At 30.0% G+C, this 16,499-nt stretch overlaps 1 protein-coding gene across 1 annotated transcript; it reads right to left on the bottom strand.

The window, feature by feature from the left end:
- Positions 1 to 9,799: 9,799 nt before the first annotated feature.
- On the bottom strand, positions 9,800 to 13,162 carry LOC123220885 (stemmadenine O-acetyltransferase-like). Its single transcript, XM_044643474.1, has 2 exons — positions 11,843 to 13,162; positions 9,800 to 10,054 (listed from the first exon to the last, which is right to left on the bottom strand). The coding sequence occupies exons 1-2, from the start codon at positions 13,160 to 13,162 to the stop codon at positions 9,800 to 9,802; spliced, it is 1,575 nt and encodes a 524-aa protein (XP_044499409.1).
- Between the last annotated feature and the right edge of the window lie 3,337 nt (positions 13,163 to 16,499).

Raw genomic sequence — 16,499 nt, 5'->3', positions numbered from 1 at the left:
GAGAGATAAAATATTGAAAGTCCCTTGGTTGTTTGAGGTGTAAAGATGCCCATTGTACTAGAGAGAATTAGGAGAAACTTGACCAAACCAGAAGAGTCCTAGCTTAGATTTCCCCCCAAACAGAGAAAGAGAAATCACAACTGAAAAAAAAAAAAAGATCATGAGTCTTTGTTACTAACCCACATAGAACACAAATGACAAACTGTAGAAGCCTATGATACTGAAGATGATCTATAGTATCTGGATGACCTTAAGTGGCAAGCCAAAGGATGAATGAATGGCATGGAATGTCATTTGCCCACTAACAAAATCATCTACACAACCATTTACACCCAAATATAATTTGTATGACCTTCTTATGGATACCAACATGTCAATTTGCTAACATGATTAAATCAAGTTAGTAAGACACCTTACATTTGACTAATAAACAATATAAGAAACTGACCATTACTTGAAACAATCTAAGGTTGTGATAAGCCTAACATTTGAGGATGTTGAGCAGTATTCAGAGTTGAAGAGGATGTATTCCTGAAAGCTACAAACATAACTGTTGAAGATGCTACAATCTTTGTTGAAACAAAAGTCTCTTTAAATAATGTGAATAAGATTTAGTATATTAAAATAAAATTTTAAAAACAAAAAAAAAAATCCATACAATTGATTTTTAAAATGTTGATGTTTAAATCTTAAATGAAATCTTTTACGTTTATTTTTCTCTTTAAAAATTATTCTTATTGAAGAGTATTATAAATGTAACATACTATACTATATAAAAGTTTTAACTTATATACCTAATTTGACATCAGTAAATATAAACCATTTAGATTGATTGTTGTTGAAAATTAATTATAATTCTTAACAAGAGGTTTAAAACATGATTGAAGACAAGGGGGTCAAGGAAGGTCAAACTTATTTTGTATATATAAAATATCAATAGAATTTTTAATATATATTGATTTCTTCTGATTTCATTATTATTTCCATTGATCTTTTATACCTAACTATTATTTTACTTTGATCCTCTTATATTTTATTTTTTGTTGTGTCAATGCTTGTAAATACTTTTCAAGGGTTTTTAAAATAATTTTTAAAGGATTTCTTTTTTATTATATATATATATAGGTATGGTATAGTTGAATTAAGTGACCGAACAAAATTCAAATTTATTACTAAGTATTCAACTATGTAATTAAATAATGTATCATCGTATTATTAAGTATTATTTTATTTTAATTTAAAATTATTCAATTAAATAATGATACATTATACTTATTTTTATTGATAAGATAATTACAACTAGTTTTATTGTTGAGATAAACAAAAACACTTTTTTTCGATTTTAGGACTTTTTTTCTTAGTAAAATTTTATAGAAATGAATGGAAGCCATTGCTTAAAATTATTTTTATTATTCACACTGCATTAACAGTATTCTCTCTCTCTCTCTCTCTCTCTCTCTCTCTTTTTTTTTTCAGTTAGATACATTAATTCATAGGCGACCTCCATAATTAAATAGAGATTAAAATAAAAGATGTAAATATTACATAAGTATACACTTGAGCTTCATGGTCATCTTCATTATTAATCCTCTTAATAATGCTTCCCCTTTGCATTTGCAGGAGCTTGAGCTGGAGCTGGCTTCTCGTGATGTTTGTGAGCAGCATCTCCCTTATGGTGCTTCTTGTGGTGCTTGTGATGATGCGCCTTTGGAGCAAGAGCTGGAGCTTCAAGCAGCCTTCTGTTGTTCGACAGCCCAAACAGGCCGCAGAACACCTTGCATGGCTGCTTTTGCCCATTCGGTGCTGCCTGTTCTTCCTTTGCTTCCTTTGCTTCTTGCTTTTTTTCTTGTGCTTCCACATGATTCTGCAGCAACAACCCACTGATCAATGCAAAGAGGAATACCCATTTTGCGATGCTGGAGGCTGCCATGATTCTGTATTTTATTTTATTTTATTTTTTTGTTTGGACTATGTTTTGATTGAGGAGCTCATGGCATTTTATAGATTTTTTCATGCTGTTCTAATTTTAGGTATGAACTATAAATAGGGAATAGTTGCTGAATTTGAAATTTTCCTATAAGATTTTTCCAGATTTTTCCAGATTTTTCGAGAAAATTGTGGGTTAGTTTTCTAGCTATAAATAGGCAAGTTCTATTTTGGTTATACAAAAATTACTTTGCGGTCAGTATATTTAAAACGAAAAAAGAGTCTATTATCCCTTAAATATTGTTTCTTTTTTTGTTAATAACAAACCTACTCTCTGTTAAGTATATTTTACCTGTTATTAAATTAAATTAGTATGATATCTTTTCAACCAATGTTTTGAAAACTTGTCCGATGTCAACCGATAGAGGAAGTAGTTTAGTCCGATTAGTGGTTGGACTTTTTGATTGAAAATCAAAACAATTAACTATTTAAAATAATTTTATATAATTTATTGTTAAATATATAATCTGAATTATTTTAACACCAAAACAAACATAGTTTGATAATGTACATACTCAAAATTATTAGTTAAGGTATGAATTTAAAAAAATTGATTTTTGTATGTTGATTAGGTCAAACCCAATTTTCATCCAGTTTAGTTGTCTAAATCACTCGATTCATTTCAGTTTAACATTAAAAATAGTTTTCATGTAAACTAAAACCGTTTTTACTAATAGGTGAAGATCCAGCTGATTGATCTGATTCAATTTTTAAAAGTATGCTTTCAACATCTGCAGATTTTCAAAATTTTCTCAAAAAGGAAAAAAATCGTTCTCTAAATCTCACTCATGCTACCCACACCCTCTGGCCACATGAGAAATATTTATGTAACTCTTTAAAGTTTATATCCCAAGCAGTATTGCTTTAATTAATTGTTATCGTATTAGTCATTATACCGTTTTATCATTCAAATGGCGATTTAAGATACATGGCATTTCATTTTGGACCACAATCTTGTTGGATTATCCCACGCCAAAAGAGGAAGTTATTCGGTGATAGTTTATAAGTGTGAAAAAAAGTCTTATCTAATGTGTTAACTTTTGGGATGACAAGACCCAATAACATCCAAGAGCTCATCCAAGAGCTACTTCACAACAAAACCCGTGTGTCGCAACTTCTAGCGCAATATACTTAGCCAAAGCAGTTGGCAATGCTATAGAGTTGCTTCTTATGCTACCAGGTTACTAAGTTATTTTAAAGACAAAAACATCCTCTAGATCTAGAAGTGCTCTTTCTCAACTTTTTATCATTGACAAAAACCATTATGGATTAAATGTAATACTCATATGCAAATCGTACATTGGTAAAATACAATGTCGAATATGTATGTTCATCTCATATTGCTTAACTATGATAATAGTGAATAGTTAAATAACTTATGAGCTATTAAGCTAAAATGACTTTTTGAATTGTAAAACTTAAAAGTAAAACTGTGACAAATTTTATATCCAAAGCAGACAAAATTTTGATAATAGATTATACTATTAGACCAAGATATTATGATAAATCTATTGGTGGACCTATGTTAAGGAGAAGGGAGCTCATACCCCCCAATTTTGAAATTTTGTTTACACTTTTATAGTTTTATCTTTTTTAAGTTTTGACCCTACTTATAAACTTATCCATGAAGAAAATTAAGGCGATATGTGTACGGATCATAATTTAGGGAAGGGGAGTAATGTTAGAAATGAAAGTGATATAAGTTCTAATTCTAATAATATAGGGAATTAGAGTAATGTATAGGTTGATAACATGATTAAGAATGACATTGAAGGGTTAGGGTCTAGTGGGAATGATAATGTTGCGATCAAGTATAATAGATTTATATATGAAAAAGAGATTAAAAAAAAAGAAAGACCTCAAGTATAGGGTCGATAAGAATAATTATTTTTAGGTGGGCAAGTGCCTAAGGGTGTAGATCATTTTAGAAGACTATCCAAGGACTACATTATTCAAATTAACTAGATTTGCAATGTTTACTCATATTTCCTTGGCTAATATGATTGTTTATTTACCATTTGACTATAACTTTTATAGAATGGATAAGTGATGGACTGGGTTGAAAAAAGTTAGACCCTTGGGTTAAGCCCAAGTAGACTCATAAGCTAGTCAAGAAGCGTTAGACATAATTTCAAGTTGAATCAAGAATAATCAACTCAATTTTAAACTGGGCATCCCATAGTTGGAAGAAATCAAACCCTTGGGTTAAAACTTAGATGAACCCATGGGTTAGTCAAGAAGAGTTACACCTTGTTTCAAGTTGAGCCAAGGAAAATTAGACCCAAATTTATATACGTTATCCCATATATGTCAATTGTTAATTGGGTTTGAAAATGAATGTTAAAATATAAAAATTTCACATCAGAAAAATAAAAAATGCAACTGTATTTAAAATATTGAATATTTAAATTAGATTAACTTCAGTCATTTTAATAATTTGAGTTCACATGTCAAAACCCATAATTAATATATAATGCTAAACAACTTAGATTTTTAACAAACATGTGTCTGTTTTTTAAAGTAGAAGTGTTATTGAATAAGTCCTGGATGGTATAGGTGAACAGTTGTGGAGGTTTTATATATATATATGATGACCTATTTATAGCTTATAACTAAACTTAGAACAGTGTGAAAAAACCTATAAAATGCCATGAGCTCATCAATCAAAACAGAGTCCAAACAAAAAAATAAAATATAATAAAAATACTGAATCATGGCAGCCTCCAGCATCACAAAATGGGTATTGTTCTTTGCATTGATTAGTGGGTTGTTGCTGCAGAATCATGTGGAAGCACAAGCAGCACAGGAAGGAGAAAAGCAGCCATGCAAGGTGTTTTGCGGATTGTTTGGGCTGTCCAACAGAAAGCTGATTGAAGCTCCAGCTCCAAAGCCGCATCATCACCAGCACCACAAGCATCACCAGAAGGGAGCTGCCGCTCCGAAGTCGCAACATCACAAACATCAGAAGAAGTCAGCTCCGGCTCCAGCTCCAACTCCAGCTCCTGCAGCCACAAAGTGGAAGCATTACAAGGGTTACAAGAAGGGAAGCTATTAAGAGGATAATGAATGAAGATGACCACGAAGCTCAAGTGCATGCTTATATAATATAAGCATTTTTGTCTTAGTCTCTATTTAATTATTCTTTCATGAAGGTCGCCTATGAATTAATGTATCTGAAAAAAAAAAAAAAATAAATAGAGGGAGAGAGAGAGAGAGAGAATTAAGACTGTTGATGAAGTATGAATAATCAAAATAATTTTAAGCAATGGTTTTCCCTATAGTCAAATTGCGTATCATTATCATGTATTGAATTATAATATTTCATATTGTGTATTACGTATTATAGGATATATCTTTAAGAAATTATAAAAAAATTATAATTGTAATATTATCATATTGAAAAATATCATAATTATTACTTTTGAAGTTTTAAAATTTTGTAGATATATCCTCTCACATTATCACTTTTCAAAAAAAATGTATCAATCTATATTATAAATATGTATTTATCATACAATACATCCATTGTATCATATAATTTTTAACATACCTTGTGATATATATATCTTTTTTCCATGTATCGTATTATGTTGAATGATACGTAAATAAATCGTATGATACTAATAACTATAATAGCCTTTATTTGTTTTAATCAAATTTGATTGATAATGATTTAAAAATCACAAGGTCGTGAAGAGGTGTTTGTGTTTGTCCAACTCTAATTGTTGTATATCTTTGATTAAACACACAAGCAATATGTCTAGTGTTGAACGCCGAAGAAGGAAGGAAAAACAAAGAAGGATTAGAGAAGAAAAATGAAAACACAAAATATTTAAACAATAAAACTATGTGTACCCACTTTAGATACATAAATGTATACACATTTATATGTGTCATCATGTAATTGAATGATTTTGAATTAAGAATAAAAAAATAACCAATCATATGATGACACATATGAGTGTATATACATTTGTGTATCTAAAGTGGGTACACATAGTATTGCTCATATTTAAATGGTTTGTTGCATTTTTATGCATGATACTCAAATTATACATGGAAAAATTAATATTTTATATCATGTATTGTATATTATATCATATAATTCTTTTTTAAAATAAAATATTAATAAAATAGTAAAAGATCTAATTGGCATATCCATCATTTTGGAAAAAATTATAAAGACCTCCTAAAAATTTAAAATTTTTTACTTCTCACTGTGCCATCATTCTCTTAAATAAGTTTATTAATGTATATAAGTAATATTTATCATATTATATAATGTATTTATCACATCATATTGATTCGATATATTCTAGAATACACATTATTTTTTATTTATATTATAAAATATATATAGTAAATTATGTAAATTTATATATACAAATTGAAATGATAATATTTGATTGTAAAATTTTGAAGTGCGAAAAAAGTAATCAATCATACCACTTAATAACAAATTATCATCTCAGTTTATACAAATAAATTTATATAATTTATTTATATACATAATTTTATTCTTATTTTGTAAGAAGACGCACGATTTGAGAAGATAATATTATAGTAATTGTCTATTGTTGATAATTTCCATATGTAAGAATCTTTGCACCATAAAATGTGTGCTATTTTCTTCTAAAGAGGCAAAGATTAACTTTATCTATGAAACTCATTTATCATAATTCAATGAAGGAATATGATTAACTACTGTTTAATGATTACTTTTTGTGAGATGAAAAATCAACAATACATTAAAACTTATCATCTTCTAAGATGCTTGGTGATTTATATAAATTGTAAAATAATCTTTCTATGTTTTAAAACAATAAAACTACACTTATATTTTGTATCCAAGAAGTGCACCAATGTTAAATTCACATTCACCAACCTGGATCAATGCAATCATATTATCTTGACGCAATTTTTCAATTTGTTATTAATGGACAGGATTTCTCCTATGATATATATATGTATGTGTGTGTGTGTGCGTGTGCGTGTGCGTGTGTGTGGTGGATTCGATCAAGTCGAGTAGTTCAATTTGGGGCTGCATAGTTGGAAGATATAATGGTGAAAGAAGGGGCTTAGTACAAGGCTAGGCGCTGCTCGAGGAGCAAGGAATGCAGAAGCGCAGTTATATGCGATATTGAAGGATGATGGATTAGATTATTTTTGTATAAATTAGTTGGTAGCTCAAGTTATTCTTCTAATGAATTCAAGAAATGATGAAACTAGTGAATCTAAACTTATAAGAGAGTGTATGCAAAACTCAACCTCAAAGATGGATGTACTTAAAGTATTGTACGAATAATTCCATTGTTTTAGACTTTAGAACAATTATTGTTATCACTGCATTTGATAAATTAAGAGTTTCATTTCTATATGTCATTAATAGATTTCGATCACCTCTTCTTTTATTTGGGTACCTCACATTTATCACTTAATCTAACCTATTGGAACAAAAGTAAATTTTTTTATAACAAAAAAAATCTTATTTTATGGATTACCTATTTAAAGTTGAGTTAACTATTCTAAACAGGTAAAATTCTGGTTTTAGAGATCGATTTTATAACTGCTGCACTAAATATGACAAGAGTTGGATTTTAATATATTAACTGTAGGTCTCAAAGCTGTATACTTGAAATTCTTATCATTTTATCATTCAATCTACTTCTTTAGACAACAAAACGTGTTGTGGCATCTTACTATATGACCCATTTTATTATCTTATTATTATTTTAATCTTTAAATCAAGAATATGTGTATTATAAACATACGTGCTCAGAAAGCCATGTGCAATAATGACTAAGAAAGCTAACTCGAATCCAAAATAATCAATTTGATACAAACTTGTCTCGTTTAATCAGTAAACAGTATCATTATAAAAATAAAAGGGTAATCAAAGAAAAAAAATTGAAAAAAAAAAAGAGATATGATACAACAACACTAGGGCTGGGTTCGAGCCGAGCCGAGCCGAGCCGAGCTCGGGCTCGGCTCGGTTTATTTATGGGCGGCTCGAGTTCGGTTCGAGCTCGACTCGAGCCAAACTCGGCTCAGCTTGAGTTCGGCTAGGCTCATTTTTGGTTCGGCTCGGCTCATTTTTCAAATCAAAACGACATCGTTTTGTATATATATGGATCAAAACGACGTCGTTTTGTATAAAAATTTTTTAAAAAAAATCTACCGAGCTAACCCGAGCCAGCTCGAGCTCGATCGAGCCGAGCAGAGCCTGGCTCGTTTCGGGCTCGAACTGAGCAGAGCCGAGCTCGAGCTCAAGCTGGCTCGGCTCGAGTCCAGCCCTAAACAGCACTAATAAAACATAAATCTCAAACCCAACAGAATCCAAACCTAATCTGACCAATAAAGGAGAGGTCTTCAGGAATCCCAGGGCTTTTGAATGGATGAAGAATTTTGTTTCCCACATCAATGAAGTAGTTTAATTGCACATGAATTAATGTAGCTAGTTTGTGGAGTTTGTTTTGTCCTCGTGTTGTTAAATTTTTATATTATTTTGCAATTCAGATTAAATTTAAGGGCTGAAATCAATTCAGTACATTCAAATTTGTAATGTTGACATATGAATTTTCGACTAAACGCTTATTAAGTTAATCATCTTCAATTATAAACCAGGTTAAATTTGTAATTTACATTCCCTTTAAAACCCCATGATTTTTTTGTCATTTTAATACTTTGATAAAGATATAAATGTATTAAACTCATCAAATTATTATTTAGAATTTCAAAAGTCAACTGTTAAGTTATATAATGAAATTTACTAATAAAACCTAACGAAATGTAGGAGTATAAATAGTCTTTGTCACTTTTTTCAACAGTTGAATGAAATTTGGGATTGTATTTGGATTTTGTTGTGGATTTTGGTAGTTTGATGATTTTGGTTGTTGATGGTGATTATGTGGAATATGCAAGTCCCACTGTGAAAATAAAAATAAATGTGCATATAATATATTGATTATCCAAGTTAGATTGGTTTAAATCAATATGATGATTGAGGCCCAAACATTTTAAAGCTTATCATTAATAACACTAAAGGATTTATAACTCTAACATGGTACTAGATTTACAAAGACCTAATGATAGTTGATCAAGACTCGTTTGATCATTGTGAGCTAAGTTAAAAATAGTTAGACTCTAAGGTTAAAACTTTGGTGGACTCATAAACTAACCAAAATGAGTCAGACCTTATTTTAACCTAAACAAAAAATAGTCAACTCAAGGTTAGATGAACCGCCCTATATATAACAAGTGTCGTCATAGTTGGAATAAACCAAACCTTTGGGTTAATGGATTAGTCATGATGACTAAGACCTTATTCTAGTCCGAGCTTTCCAAAAAAAAAGAAGTAAAGTTTAAACAAGTCATCTTATGTTTGACAAAGGGCTTTGAGAAGGAATGTTAGAATTAATAATTCTCCTATTAGGAAGATAAAAAATGAATAGGTACATAAAATATTAAGCATTCAGCTTAGATTAATTTAGGACATTTTAACAATTTAAGTTCAAATATGTCAAAGCCCACAATTAATAACGCTAAAGGACTAGTTAACAAACATGAGTCTTACTAAAGTAGGAGGGTTGTTCCGTTGTTGAATGAGTCATGGATGGTTTTGGTGTTAGGTGATTGGTTATGGAGGTTATATAGTTCATACCTAACAGCATGAAAAAAATCTATAAAATGCCATGAGTTCATCAATCAAAACATAGTCCAAACGAAAAAAATAAATAAATTAAATTAAATTAAATTAAATAAAGAATCATGGCAGCCTCCAGCATCGCAAAATGGGTATTGTTCTTTGCATTGATCAGTGGCCTGTCGCTGCAGAATCATGTGGAAGCACTAACAGCACAGGAAGGAGAAAAGCAGCCATGCAAGGTGTTCTGCGGCTTGTTTGGGCTGTCAAACAGAAAGTTAATTGAAGCTCCAGCTCTAGCTCCAAAGCCGCACCATCATCACAAGCACCACAAGCATCACCATAAGGGAGCTGCCGCTCCAAAGCCGCACCATCACAAGCGTCACAAGCATCACGAAAAGTCAGCTCCAGTGCTAGCCCCTGCAGCTGCAAAGTGGAAGCATCACAAAGGTCACAAGAAGGGAACCTATTAAGAGGATGATGACCAGGAAGCTCAAGTGCATGCTTTTACAATATATGCATCTTTTATCTTAATTTCTATTTCTATTTAATTATGGAGGTCGCCTATGAATTAATGTATCTGGAAAATTAAAAAAAAAAGAAAAGAGAATACTGTTAACGCAATCAGAATAATGAAGATAATTCTAAGGAATCACTTTTATACTAATCGAATCATGTATTATATCATATATCAAAATCTTAATTTTTTATATCATGTATCTCATATTGTATAGCATTGTAAGATACATATTTAAAAATTATAAAGAGTTAATAAAAAATTCTAATTATTATAGTATCATCTTGAAAATTATCACAAATAACTATCGAAATTCTAAATTTTCTTAAATATATTCTACTTTTTAAAAGGGTTTATTGATTTATATTGGTAATAAGTATCAATTGTATAATTTTTTTCTATCTTATGATAAACATCATTTTTCATATATATTTTATCATATTATATGATATGTATCGTATATCATATAATAGTAATAATTATGGTAATTTTCATTCATATCAATCAAATTTTATTAATAATGAATTTTGAAAATTCATTAGAAAACAAAACTCATAAGTTCGTAAAAAAGTCTAATTGTTGTGTATCTTTGATTAAACACACAAGCAATATGATTCATCTTTCTAAAAATAAAATAATAAATTATTATTAAAATAGGGAAACATTCTAATTTCTATATCATCATCTTAAAAAATATCACAAACACTTAATCCATATCATCATTTCTCTAAAAGAGTCTATTTATGTGTATTGATAATATGTATTATATCATACATATTATTTTTACCTTATTTTAAGATACATTTCGTATATCATAAAGTACAAACAATTATGCATCTATGTCCATGACTGAGTTACCTAAAACCATTTTTCAATTAGAGAAGTTATGTGTCTGTTTATATATATAAACTTATATGTACAAATTGAAAAAAATATTTATATTTGGATAACGTGATTTTTTATTATTATTATTTTTTTTTAGAATCATTCAATTAGATATTATCAATTTAGTTTATATAGATAAATTTATATAATTTATTTACCCATATAATAACACTAAGAAGAAGATATAGCGTAAAGATTCTAAATAATCAATCTATGCACAAATAGTTCAAACAACACACAACTTAAGACAATCTAACAATGTTAGTATATGAACCATCAACTAATCTATTTTTTTTATCTTAGGGAGACGCTCCATTTGAGAAGATAATATTATAGTTTTTGCCCGTTGATAATTTCCATATATGGGAATCTTTGCACGGTAAAATATGTGCTATTTTCTTCTAAAAGAGACAAAGCTTAACTCTATATATGTCTCTTATTTACGTTCATCAAATATAGGAATATAATAAACTACTGATTAATGATAACTTTTTGTGAAAAGATGAATCAAATACAGTTTAAAACTTACCTTCTTCCAAAGATGCTTGTGATATGCTTGATGGAAACGATAAAAACAGAAAACAAGACAATCAAACAAATGGAGCTAGTCATTATAGAGAAATGACAATCAAACTAATAAAACAGCGTGGATTAAATTTTGAATATCTAATTAAGTACTTACATTACTATATAATTAAATGATGATAGATTAAATATAAAATAATATTTAATTATAAAATAATAACAGTTAAAATTGAGTTCATATAATATTACTCATATCAAATTCAGCATCTAGAATGCAAAAATTTTGCCTGACTATGATTATGCCGCTCTACTTGGGAAGTGAAAGCAATAATGTCAGGATCTTGTTGAAAAAATGGCATATCCTTTTCATCCAAGCATATCCATGCCTCAATTCCATCACCATCGCTAGTGTCCATCAACAGAACAATTTCTTCAGGAAAAGATTGCACCCTCATCACTCTAACAGGCTTCCCCCATCCGTAATCTGGATAAAATGGCAGCCTACAAGTGCTTGTAAAGAAATAAGACTCTACTTCCTCTCTATTGCATTCTTCAGCTGCCTCACTCCAAGCCCTATCCACCATCAAGAAAATCTCATCCCCATTTTGGGCCTTTGCACAATCACTTACAGCATTTGAAATTGCTTTAGAAATCAGACCAACTAGCTCATGAAATTCCACCTTTTTTCTCTCCTTTTCTGGCTTGAACTTCACCATAACAGGCCTTGTGAAGTTCCCACAGGAGTCTTCAGAAATTGGTAGAGCTTTTGTTGTTCTTCTTCTCATGTTCATCAAAAGGGTTATAACCGAAGGCTTCAATTTCCCATGTTTACTTTCAGCCATTCTAATAAGCGCTTTCCAAATAAGCGCTGCCACCAACTGCATCCTTGAGTTATTATCCCTATTGCCCAGCTTTGATCTCAGCTTTGACATGGAAAGCTTATCGAAAACAAACGTTGCCGATGCAATCTGTAACTTGGGAAGATTTGGAAACACATCCTTGATCTCAGGCATAGTTTCTCTTGTGGGTAAAAGCAAACCCAGATCGAAGCTTGGTCTATTTTCCACTTTATCAAACCCTAATCTGCATAAAGAACTCCATGCATCAATGAATTTTGAGTACACAAATCCATCAACTATTCTATGTGAAACGCACAAGCCAAGGGCTATTCCGCCACACTCAAACATGTTACATTGAACAGCAACTAAAGGACTTCTGGAGGATTCATGTTGATGTGGAATCAAGTGGTGAACATGTTTGCTATCAAAATTTTTCTCAAGAATTGGAGCTATATGACTGGCTATTGTGGCTTCAACATATTCAACACCATAGTCATTACAGTGGATTAAGAGCTTGTCTTCGATGTATCTTCCAGCTAGAGGGTAGAAGAGGGTTAAAATTTGTGAGAGAGAATTTTGCAGTTGTTTACTTCTTTCAGAGCTTTGGGTTTTATCTTGAAGAGGGTAGCAGAAAAGGTAGGGAACATATATTGGAAGCTCATACTGATCAAGAGATGATATCTTCAATTCTCTAAGGTTCTGAGGAGTTGGAGTTGCTGGTTTTATGAGCTGCTTGGAGAGGACTTGGAGAGGAAATTGGGGCTGCATGTTTGTAAGTGGCAAAAGGTCTTAGTGCAGGTATAGTGTCACGGCTCAATGTGGGGTGTTATATGCAATACTGAAGAAAGGATCAGACCATCTATATAAAAATTTGTTGAGAGCTTGAATTATTCTTCTCATGAATTTAAGATGGGTTTACTCTAATCTTTATATATTATCAATGGATTTCAAACCTCTCTCTTACCCAGATATGCACCTTTGCCACTTGAACTTGATTTGATTATTTTAATAGTTTTTGAACCTCCAAATTCAAGAATTTTTTATTTATAAATACAATAAAATTATATATATAATTTTTATATATAAATAATAATATATTATTATATAATTAATATTATTTTATTTTTAATTTTTAATTTATATATAAAATTATATATATAACACCGTTCATATAAATATATATACCCAGAAAGCTATGTGCACTCAAATAAGTTTTAGGCCAAACGACTATTTCCCACCCAAGGTTTAGCGTTTTCTCAAATGTCCCCCTTTTAACTATGGAAACACCAAACACTCACCCATGGCCGGTTAGATTTAACCAAACCCTAACGGTGATAAGGGTAAAATCGTCATTTTCGCTATAATATTAAAAATAAACTAAAATAGAAATACTTTTGTCCCCCTAAACTTTAAAAACTAACATTTTTCCCCAGCCTAAGTTTTAAAAAACCGCAGTTTCACCCTAAGGTTTGGTTTTGAAATCTCCGGCGACCTCTCTGGCTCCGTTGCCGACGGCCTCTCCCTCCCGAAGCAACCTCTCATTCCGACGATCTCTTTCCTCCCATTTGGAGGTTCGATCGACGCCCGGAGAGCCATGGGAGATGAAGAACTTCGTCGGGAAGACGAAGTTCTTCGTCTCCCACGACGTCTCCGGGAGCCGATCGGACCTCCAAATGGGAGGAAAGATATCGCCGGAAGGAGAGGTTGCTTCGAGAGGGAGAGGCCGTCGGCAACGGAGCCGGAGAGGTCGTCGGAGATTTCAAAACCAAACCCTAGGGTGAAACTGCGATTTTTTAAAATTTAGGCTGGGAAAAAATGTTAGTTTTTAAAGTTTAGGGGGGCAAAAAGAGATAAAATGTTTAGGCGTTAGGGTTTGGTTAAATCTAACCGGCCATGGGTGGGTGTTTGGTGTTTCCATAGTTAAAAGGGGGACATTTGAGAAGACGCTAAACCTTGGGTGGGAAATAGTCGTTTGGCCTAAGTTTTATGCATCGTTCATTGAATAATGATTGTGTGATTAATTAAAGGTCATGGATAAGTTCTGATCTTGTCAGGAATCGAATACGGCTTAAAATTTACCATTTTCCAAGGTGTCATAGTTATAAATTATACAATGTAAAATGGTAAATATTAGAGAACCTCTAGTGTAACTTAACTAGTATAAAAATTTAAATTTTTTTATTAATATTTTAAAATTAAAATTTTAATTTATTTGATAAAATAATTATAAAACTAACCAATAAAAAATTAATCTATTTAATAAGATTAATTTAGTTTAAAAAACTGATTCAACTCAAATAATATTTTCTCATTATAGAAAAATATTAAAGCCAACTTGATCATAACCCTAACATATTAAGGGTTGGATTTAAGTGGATTTAACTCTAAGCTTCATTCAAATAGATAGTTTATTTAAATAGTAAATAATTATGTTGAAGAAAATCAACCCAAAGAAAGAAAAAAGAGAGTAGTTGACAAGATAACACTCTGACCTAAAACTAGTAATTTGTAAGATAATCTGTTGATGTGATAAAATATAACATGACAAAAAAAAATAATATTAGGGTTGAATTTTTTTATATAAAATTTATTTTAAGTCAACCTAATATGATTTAAAATTAAATCGGATAATATTAGAGTAGATACAAAAATAACCGACCAATCCAAACTGATATTAGTGTTTTGAAAATTGTTATTTGTTAGAGATAAATTATAGACAATGTTGAAGGACAATATTAACAATAATTAAAATTCTTATAGATTACATATTTTTATATTTTTATATATTTGTAATTATTCATTATTTATTATTTTTATTTAAATATTTTATTTTATTATTCAATAGTATAAGTGTGATTTAGTTAGTAAAAATATTGACATGTTTTAAAGGTTTTGGTATATAATTTTTAAACTTTTTGTAAACCAAACAAAATATTATCTTATATGTTTTATTAATAACATATTAAAATAATTTAATAGAGAAATTAAAATATTAAAAACATTTAAGAGAATAAAAATAATAAACAAATTTGGATCAATTTGAATTATATTAAATTAATTTAAATATTTAAAAATTAAATTATGATTGAAAATTTTAATATAATTTTAATTTAGATACTATTAAAATTAAATATTTTTTATTTAAAACTAATTTAGTACTATGTAAATATGATTTGATAACTTAAACTAACTAAAATTATTTTTTACTTGTTCTTGGTAATTGAGATTTTTCTGGTAGCCTGGGCAAACGAATAAATTCTTCTTATTCGGACCCAATAAAATAGATAAGTCACAGGAATCCAAGGGCTTTTGTCCGGCTAACGGTTAATATATATTTCAAACTCTTGTTTCAGATCGTGTACTCTTGTTAAACTTGCTCATGTGCAGGGCAAAATTGTCAAGATGCGAGATAAATGGCGGGAGCAGGCAAACAAGTAGTTCTGAAGTCCAACTTAAAATATCTCAAGATCAGATTTCTGCATTATTTTAAAAAGGCCAAATGACTTATTTCCACCCAAGGTTTGTTGAACTATTTGAAAACTCAAACTTTTACCACTCTTAGAATTAATAAAACAAATTGTCGGGAGGATGGCTCCTTATTTGGACAATTATCATTATCCAAACAAAGTTAATTTTGTTTAAATAATAAAAATTCAGATAAAAAGTTTTAACTCTTTGTCTAAATTTTATTTAGATTCCATTAATTCTAACTATCATTGTTCGAAAGAAAAGCATCAAAAAGAGAAATAACCCTGAGAGGGAAAGAGATTAACTGTCGTTTACTAACAAAATTTGAAAGTTTAGGTAGGGAGAAAAAAATCATTTTTCAAAACTTAATTTTAAAATGAAATTATTACTTTTTTAAATTAACAGGATAAAATGATATAAATTTTAATTCTTTAAATATTATTGTTAAATAACGACTTTACGTTTAATCATAATTGAATATTTTAATAGATTTTACTATACTATGGATAGAAATAAGTCTTTTAGCCTAAAACAAATAAATACTAACAAGCTAACATGTCATCACAAGAACGTGTAAAATTAGTTACAAACTCTTATAAATTCTGATTTTGGAGAATTGGAGTGTAATATAATAAAA

This window comes from Mangifera indica, chromosome 7, assembly GCF_011075055.1.
Source record: "Mangifera indica cultivar Alphonso chromosome 7, CATAS_Mindica_2.1, whole genome shotgun sequence".
Taxonomy (NCBI): Eukaryota; Viridiplantae; Streptophyta; class Magnoliopsida; order Sapindales; family Anacardiaceae; genus Mangifera; species Mangifera indica.
The sequence above is the reverse complement of the archived record's forward strand: the minus strand, read 5'-3'. Positions and strand labels throughout refer to the sequence as shown.

Excerpts from the sequence above, each read along its gene's own strand:
- LOC123220885 (XM_044643474.1), bottom strand. The coding sequence starts at position 13,162 with ATGCAGCCCCAATTTCCTCTCCAAGTCCTCTCCAAGCAGCTCATAAAA. Across the intron at positions 10,055-11,842 it reads AGCGGCATAATCATAGTCAG|CTGCAGGGGCTAGCACTGGA; the intron begins GCAAAATTTTTG and ends TCCACTTTGCAG.